The 8,174-nt window shown below is 54.1% G+C and overlaps 3 protein-coding genes and 1 pseudogene across 3 annotated transcripts, besides 9 other annotated features; all 4 read right to left on the bottom strand.

Annotated features, from left to right (window-relative positions):
- Positions 1-890: a sequence feature (heterozygous, Esmeraldo-like haplotype).
- On the bottom strand, positions 216-1,121 carry Tc00.1047053511421.230 (hypothetical protein, conserved; the record flags this gene model as incomplete). The annotated part of the gene is made up of 1 exon (XM_813718.1): positions 216-1,121. One exon carries the CDS (start codon positions 1,119-1,121, stop codon positions 216-218), a length of 906 nt encoding a protein of 301 aa, XP_818811.1.
- Positions 891-4,852: a sequence feature (haploid, Esmeraldo-like haplotype).
- Tc00.1047053511421.224 lies at positions 1,401-2,921 on the bottom strand (annotated as a pseudogene).
- Tc00.1047053511421.217 (hypothetical protein, conserved) lies at positions 2,976-3,635 on the bottom strand (the record flags this gene model as incomplete). The annotated part of the gene is made up of 1 exon (XM_813722.1): positions 2,976-3,635. The coding sequence occupies one exon, from the start codon at positions 3,633-3,635 to the stop codon at positions 2,976-2,978; it is 660 nt and encodes a 219-aa protein (XP_818815.1).
- Positions 4,853-7,888: a sequence feature (areas merged during assembly that could not be assigned to a particular haplotype. This can correspond to areas where the two haplotypes were merged or to regions with more than two copies in the genome that were merged during assembly.).
- Positions 5,258-5,290: a sequence feature (AT_rich).
- Positions 5,495-5,522: a microsatellite.
- Positions 5,802-5,869: a sequence feature (GA-rich).
- Positions 5,925-7,571, bottom strand: Tc00.1047053511421.210 (hypothetical protein, conserved; the record flags this gene model as incomplete). Its single annotated transcript, XM_813717.1, has 1 exon — positions 5,925-7,571. The coding sequence occupies one exon, from the start codon at positions 7,569-7,571 to the stop codon at positions 5,925-5,927; it is 1,647 nt and encodes a 548-aa protein (XP_818810.1).
- Positions 7,788-7,812: a microsatellite.
- Positions 7,889-8,174: part of a sequence feature (areas merged during assembly that could not be assigned to a particular haplotype. This can correspond to areas where the two haplotypes were merged or to regions with more than two copies in the genome that were merged during assembly.) that runs on past the window's edge.
- Positions 8,073-8,105: a microsatellite.

Here is an 8,174-nt window from a genome sequence, read left to right as displayed (position 1 = left end):
TGGCAAACCTCACACTCAGCGAAAGAAGCGGACGGCACGCGTCCCTCACAGTTGTTGGTGGTGAGACACTTGTATGCTCTGTGGGAGAGGCAAGGCCCGAAACACCTCTCACCTTTTCACGCACCAAGAACGCGGCATCAGCGACAGCCAGAAACAAGGACACACACACACAGAAACCAAAGGCTAAGAAAACACCCCTAACAAAAAGGTGCTCCTCACTCGTCGTACAGGCCGTGAGCAGGGGACACAGTAACAGTCACGGTCACTGGAACGTCATGATCCCGCGGCATGTGCACCACACTGAGCTGGCGCGCCTCGTTCACCTGGAACAGAAGCCGCTCAAATCCACCAAATGTCGGTTGTGCGGCGCCGCCCGAAGTTCCTTGCATCCCCGGCGCGACGTCCGCCACCGCCCCGGACGCGCGCCACAACTTGCCGCCGGGGCGCACCCCGCACGCAAGCGCAAGATGCGACCGGAGGACACGGGTGTGCGCGTGCGTGCCCTCGTCGAGCGCCGACAGGATCGCCTCCGAGGAACGTTGCAACTGCACCGTCACCGCGCCGTATGGGCCGCCCTCGCCGCGGAGCGTCACGCCGCTGCGAGGGTCCAGCACAACGACCGCGTGGGGGCACTGTGCCGCGACCAGGTCCTCAATGGCATCGCGCGCCACATCGCCGAGCAGCACCATTTGATTCGCCACACTCGTCTCTCCGAAGCGGAGGTCCAGCAATCGCTCCTGCACCGGCCGCGTGGCGAGGGTCGACTGCAGCGTGCAGTCCCCGTCCGTCAGCTCAACAAGCAACCTGGCGTCACCCATCGGGTACGCCAGAACAACGCGCGCCAGGACGACAGGAGCCAACAGGGCGGGTCCACCGAGTAGCAGCGCGTCGCGCAGAGTGACGAGGTGCACGGCAAAGCGCACATCCTTCGCCGAGTATTCAGAGAACAGCGCCTTGGGGAGTCTGGCGGTGGCAGTGATGCTCTGATCCTTCCCCTCAACATGCAGCACAACAACGCCCTCCGTAAAGGCAACAGTGACCCACGAGTCCTTCGCTATGGTGAGGGCGGCAAGGGCCTTTAGCAGAATGTGCGGCTGGGCCACGCGGCAGTACACAGACATGAGAAGTGGGGCTTTTCTGGTCAACTTCTTATCTTCCCTCACCCTCCCCTCCCCGGAGCAGCAGCAGCAGCAAAGAAATGGGAACAAAAAGGCAGTCAGCTCAAGAAAGAGTTGCAGTCACACACACAATTACGCATCAGTGTATTTATATGTAGGGACAGTCATATGGATGCTGCAGTGCGCGTGGAGCCCAGGACAGCACTCACCCGCCAAACAAGCCTAGGGATGACCAACCTAAAAGGGCAATCAGGGCCCTACTCCACACCATTGGCCTCCGAATCACAAACAAAAATTCGCTCCGGATCCACCACAGGGTGCTCCGGCACCTCCGCCTCCTGCGCAAATGCGGCAGGGAGGGCCCTTCTCGGGGCTCGTGACCTCGGCAAAATGCCTGGCATCACGTTTCCACAAACTCCAGCACGCGCCTCTCCGCCAAAAAGTGGCCGTGGACCCTTCTTTGCTTCTCAATCCTGGAGCGGATAAGGTGCTTGTAATCCTCCATCCGAAAAGTGGTTCACACCGCATCGTGCAAGGGCCAAAAGCAATGGTCCGACGCAAAAAGAAATAAACAAATTACCAACAAGATAAGGGGATCGCAAGCAGCCAGTAAACCAGCAGAAGATGAAGGTGCTGTGCGAACACGTGCGGGCGGCCAGCCCATGACAAACAGGTGCCCCCCCCACGTGCAAACCAATGTGATGCTAATGATACGCCAAATTCTCCGCAACGCCCAGACCACGCAAACACGATACAGCCGCGCTCAACAAACCAGCCGCCGTGCGCCGCAGATCGCTGCTTCCGGTTCGCAGAGACGACCACATAGGCCTCCCAAAGCATCTCCCTTGTGCGATTCAGCTCGGTGTCAGCGGCACCGCGCCCCCGAGCCACCATCATGTCGCCCCAGTGCCCCCCTGTCGACAGGAGCATGTGGCGGCCTGTCATGCACACCAACGTGGTTTCCACCACGGCCAGCCCGCTTGGAGTGCTCTGCCCCACAAGCACCGTCCAGTGCGAGCCTTAAAACGGATGGAATACCACGCACTGCCGCTCCGCTCCGCCAAAAACAGCACAACAATAAGGAAACTGAAAAGAATCAACGGCACAAGAGCCCTGTCCAACATGCAGAGAGACAGCCCAAGCGTGAGGCTGGCAACGCTCGCAGCGTGCTGTGGGAGGCCCGTGGCATCCCGTGTGTGCTCGTCCTGTGCCTTCAGCGGGAGAGCGGACAAGATGAGACCGAAGCACAGAGACTCCGCAATGAAGCCAAACCGTCAGTGCACGAGGCAAAGGCCGACACGGCGAGAGGGCATCGACGCCAGCACATTCCGCAACGGAAGCAACGATATACGTCCGCACTCGGCTCACTGTGTCGCAAAAGGTGCACGGCGCATGCCGCGGGTGGCGGCGAATATCCTCGCACTTTCGGGTCGCAGCCGCGTCACTAAGACCTCGATCGCCCTGCTGAGCCGCGGCTGCATCGGCGAGGTGCAGGTGCGTCCCGTGGCCTCACACACCCAAACGGATTTGCGGCACGTCGCGATGACACGCGCCCCATTCTTGGGCTTCGCCTCAATGCGCTCCAACAAACACCTGCGCCGCTCGCAGTCGACATCAGCGGCGTCTCAGTGTTCCCACAGAACACATGCCCGTCGTATTGGAGCGTCAGAAATAGGGAAGGGACTCCGTTGCGGCACTGGCCATCTCCCAAGCCGATTCCCCGCCGCAATGCCATTTGTTAAACCTCAAGGGACCGTCAAGCCACCCATAACTCTGTGGAATTGGAAGGGGGACGACGCACATTGCGGCGTGTCCTCGTCGGCGTAATCTCACCCACCAAGAGCCGTGCTCAATGCGTCACGTCCGTGAGGTTCGGGTACACCAATTCCCCGCCAATGAGCACACGAACGGCGCACGTGGAAGATATTGTAAGCTCATCGACCCATGGCCGCCCAGCATGGGCGCCAAGCTGTTCACCGTCGCCAACACCCAAAGGAAGTCAAACCTCACGTCGGCTTCCCGGTCAGCAGAGAGCTCCACACGACGCATCGATCCGCCCACTGCTGCACCGACAGCGGATCGCAAAGCGCTCGCGTCGCTCTCCGGACGCGTTGCCGCGCCACCTCGATGCTCAGACAAGAGACAAAAGACGTTGGGGGTGGCATTCTGCTCCACACCGCGCCGGCCAACCGCAAATAAATTCAGCATCGCATCCGAATCCGCAGTGCCCGCAATAAATGTCGGGAACCACGGCACCATGCCAGGCCAATTCGCACGCCAAGGACGCGGCTGCAAACCCCGCCATTCCACGCCAGACCCCAGAAAATAGGGCACCCCAGCCCCATCCCAGCCGCACATCAAGCTAAGTGCTCCATAGCGCTCCTCCCGCTCAGAGTCATACCCGCGCAGTCCCCTGTACCGGTGGTCCAGCGCCATAAAGGGGACCCGCAAAATGCTCATAGGCAACAATGCCAAGGAGAAGGCATTCTTTGTTGGCGCGGGGCAAGCCAGATCCATCACGCGCAGAAGCCACAATTGGCGATCATGCCTCTGCAGCGGCTCACAATGATAGTGGTCTACGGAAAAGAAAAAAAAAACAGGGCCAGTAGAGCGGTCAGCGGAACCATCGCGACGGTCGACCCATACGCGGGGCCCAACCCCCCAATCACGCCATTTCTTTTAGATGCACAGGATGATGACTGTTGTCGCGCAGAATTCTCGGAGGAAAACAGTGGTCACTGTGGCCTCATCGTTCACTTCCAGCGCAGCAACTGAGGGCCGTCTGGGCAGCAATAGAGACGGGCCAGCGTGGGAGACAAGCAAAGCACTGCAAAAACGCGTCTGGAGCACCTTCGTGGGCTGCGTGTGCCGGCCGGTTCGGCAGTTTCTGTGAACAAGAAGCGGCGCATGGGACAGAGACATCCAAAAAAGCGAGTCGGCGTGCGCCACCGCCCAAGTTCCACCCGGTCGGACAAGCTGCAGGTAGGATACAATATTATCAGTCCCTGGTTCCAAAAGCACACAGGAGGCCACGATGCCACTATGCAACTAGTAACCCTAAAGGACAATTTAACACAAGAAACAACCAAACAAAAAACGCGATTAATGGGAGCAGAGGACCCACAAATACACACACAGTGCTCCAAAGACCCACACAAATGCCGCAGCCAACAGTGAGGCGCGATACAGCATTGGCTCTCGGGCACTCCAATTGGGACGGTCCCGCGAGCGTCAAAGCGTGGCATCCCACTCAACAGGCCCTTTCGGGAGCAGCCGCAGAGAAGAGGGGAAAGGGTGGGAGCGAGGAAGCGCCGATCATGCGGATGCTCTTCTGCATCAGTTTGCGTGCACGCTGCACACGTCGGTGGAGGACAAGTACATCCAGTCTCTAATCACTGCGCAGCTCCAAGACCAGCCCGCACGGCGGCGGGCAAAGGGAGGCAGGGGCGATACCTACAAGAAACGAGGGCGGAAACAAAAAGGGGGTGGTGTGCAGAGAACAGGCAGTGAGAGCATCACGACGGTCGCACAAAGACACCCTTAGCAGGCAAATCCAAACCAGCCAACACAGAAGGAATAACGGCGAGTGAAGACGCAACCGGGGCAAAACCCACCCAACAGGCACAGCACGGGGAAGTCGGCAGCGGTCGCCCGTCACAACACACCCACGTCTGTCGCGATCGTGCGCTCTCCTCCCCCGGGTCACACGGCACGGCATCCACAAACCAACGGCGGCATAAGCCACAATGCCGGTGTGGAAATGACCTGCACTATCTTGTGACTAGCACCTTTATTTGCACAGAGTGCAGTTCCATTTACTCCAGCCGTGTGAGTATTCTTGGTGTTGTAATATGAACGTCGGCGTGAAAGGGTACTTTGGGCGGCTGGAAATAAAATTGAAGCATAGTTAAAAGTAAAACACATACAGTTGTTTTTGGGCATGCGATGCTGTCTGCAATCTGTGTCCGTTGGGATGGTGGTGTTGGTGGCTCGTTGCTGCTTCTTCAAAAAATTTTTGATATGATTTCTAATATTATAAATGTATTGGAACCAGCGGTTATATTGGTTTAATGTTGCCAATGATTTCTTTAAATTTGGTTCCTCATGTATTGCATGGGCATTAAGTTAGATAATTGCGGTTTATTTATTTATTTATTATTATTTTTTTTTTTGATATATGTATCTTTTGACATCGTTTTATGTGCCTGGATGTCGATAATAAATTTTTCTTTGGTCATGATGATGAATGCATCCACCAAAAGAGAGTGTTGCTAGGAGACGTGGTTCCAATGGAGCAGAAGACGAGTGGCACATCAAAATTGTGAATGCTCCTTATATTGCCATGACAACCATAAAATGCTTAAATTCTATAAAGTAAAAAAAAAAAAAAAAAGGAAAAAAAAACATAAAGAGGTGACGCTGGCGCATCGTAGAGTGCTGGCTGCGCACGATGCACAACATAACAAATTAAATGGGACGATGCACTCCTAACGCTTTTTAAAACTATTGGCGTTGTTTTATTTTCTCACACTGCATGGTTGTTGCTGTTACCACCGTCAAAGCTGATGTCTCGTTGCAGGAGGCGTCTACTACTTCAGTCGTAGACGGACACTCGAAGGGCGATCCATAACACAAGTACAAATGAGATTGAAAGGGCATATTTCAGCTGGATGCCCATTACTCTCCTCCCTTTCATTGTCTCACTCTCTCTTACTCTCTCTTTCTTTTTTTATTTTTTATTTTTATTTTTTAAATTTACCTCCGCGTAGCTCGTGGTGCCGTTACTTCTTGGATGATGGTCAGCCCTCACGGCCGCGTGCGACGTTCGTCGGTGGCGGCATGGTGGATGTCCTTCACAGCAAATCCCACCTTTGAACGGGGGCTGATGCGTGGATCAGGCTCGCTTCCGACGGATTTGTTTGCCTCTGGCTCACTTTCCCGACCAACAAGGCGCATACTTTGCCCTTGCATCGCATCACCTCCAGTGCAGTTTCCCCCTGCAGACCCAGTCTCACAGGTGCTGGGAATTCGCCATGCCTCCAGCTCCGCTTCATGACGGCGTAATTTTTCAACAGGGGCCAGCGCAAAAATTCCACCGATTAGCGACACGGCACTGATCATTATCATGACATTCACCGCGCTTTGCGGTGTGGCAAGACCGTCCACAAGAAGGACGGAGGAGACGGAAAGCAGAATGAGTGAGACGATATTTGCACCCGCCATTAGAATTGCGCCTGGGACCGATTCTGGCATGGGGTGTGTGATCTCCATGGAAAACTCAAAGCAGATGGGTATTGCGGTGTTTTGTCCCAAACCCGCAGTTATATACAAGAAGGCAAACAAGACATTTATCAACGATGTATTCGGTGGTGCCAACACCATCGTCAGAATAAGACCGCAGCAGCACGCAAAGGAGAGCAAAAAACATAATAGAAGTGATATTTTGTAATTGCGACTGTGGCCAATCCACACGCCAACCAAATAGGCCGTAATCGTCCCAGCGACTATGTTTATCGCTCCCATTGCTCCCGCGAGCTCCTGCGATACGCCAAACGGCTCCAAGATCTGTGTTAGCACCGATGCAAAAGTCCAGACGCTTCCCATGCTGATGCTGAAAGAAAGCGAAAGAAAGAAAAAGTCCCAGGATTTTAGTAGGAGATAACCAACATGTAAAACATGTATGATACTGTGAATATGCTCATTCCGCATCCATCCTGAGGAACTGCTCTCCTCGTGAACTGGTTGAGTCGGTTGGTTTGCCTGGTCCGAAGACGATGATGGGCCGTTGCGTACATGTGGGTGAGTCCTCGCGCCAGGGACATGGTTTGTGTGGCCGTTTGTTCCGTTTCTCCAAGACAGTTGCCGTGGCGGCTTCAGAAAAAAGCAGACGGCAAGAAACACGAGGCAGCAGTAGATCATCTCGGCCCCAAAAAGGATCATAAAGGAGTTTCGGTCCGCGTTTTTCACCACCAGTGGCGGTACGCAGAGAGCGAGGGCATTGCCAAGACTGTTGGACGTACTCGCCACTGCCGTTGCGAATGCACGGCGCCTGGGAGGGAAGTAATGCGCTGCGATTAACGGCGGGGTCGACAAGACGAATAGTTGAGCGACGGCATTGATCGTCTGGGGCACAATCATCGTTGGGAATGACGGATAAAAAAGTCCGGGGGCAAACTTCAGCACCGAACCAAAGGCATTTAATCCAGAGCCAATCAAAACCCCACGTCGCACACCCCATCGCTCAAACGTCGAGCATGTAAATATGACACCGCAGGCAAACACGATCATGTATACAGAGGACAAATGATTCAGCTGGTTGGTGCTCAAGTTAAAGAAATCCCTCGATGGTGTGGCGATAGGGGCAAATGTAATCCACTGAATGGCATTTGAGCTGCTGAATAAACAGAACAAAATCAGTACTATCCAGCAACGACCATCCCGTAAACGAGACATGTCTTCTTCATGCTTTTCTACCCCTTCTTCCTGCTCTTTCCCCTCCTTGCCCCTTCACAGTCGCTGCCAGTGAGACGCGGTGGTTCGGCCAGGCGGCACACACAAACAAAAAACAACAACAACAAAAACAGCCACACGGCAAGCCCTCAACTTAAGTACCGCACACACGCAATGAGACGCAAATAAAAGTGTTTTCACTCGCTTCCTGTTTGCTTCAAGAAAAAAAAAAAGAAAGAAAGAAGCCAACAATAAAGGCAGGGAGATAAGGAGAGAAGAAACACGCATCCTCGTATGCAGATGAAAAAGCGCCGACCCCGCGTCGAGAAACCGACGGCTAAAAGATCCGGGAAGACTTCGTCATACCACCGATCCGGAGAAAGGAAAGAAAAAAACAACAAAAGTGGAAATCAAAATGCTTGGGTCCCCGTTGATTGGTTGACTGCCGCAGACTCATTCACCTCACGCAGAGAATTGCGAGAGAATAAGAGTGAGGCACAAATTAAAAAAAAAAAAAAAAAAGAAAAAGAACAAAAAGCCTTATTTATTTATTTTTGGGTTCCTATTTTTTTTTTTTCCCGACATCCAATCAAAACCTCTCTCCCT

The sequence above is a fragment of the Trypanosoma cruzi genome, genomic scaffold, assembly GCF_000209065.1.
Source record: "Trypanosoma cruzi strain CL Brener 1047053517117 genomic scaffold, whole genome shotgun sequence".
In the NCBI taxonomy this organism is placed as follows: Eukaryota; Euglenozoa; class Kinetoplastea; order Trypanosomatida; family Trypanosomatidae; genus Trypanosoma; species Trypanosoma cruzi.
This window is presented reverse-complemented; position numbering and strand designations above follow the sequence as displayed.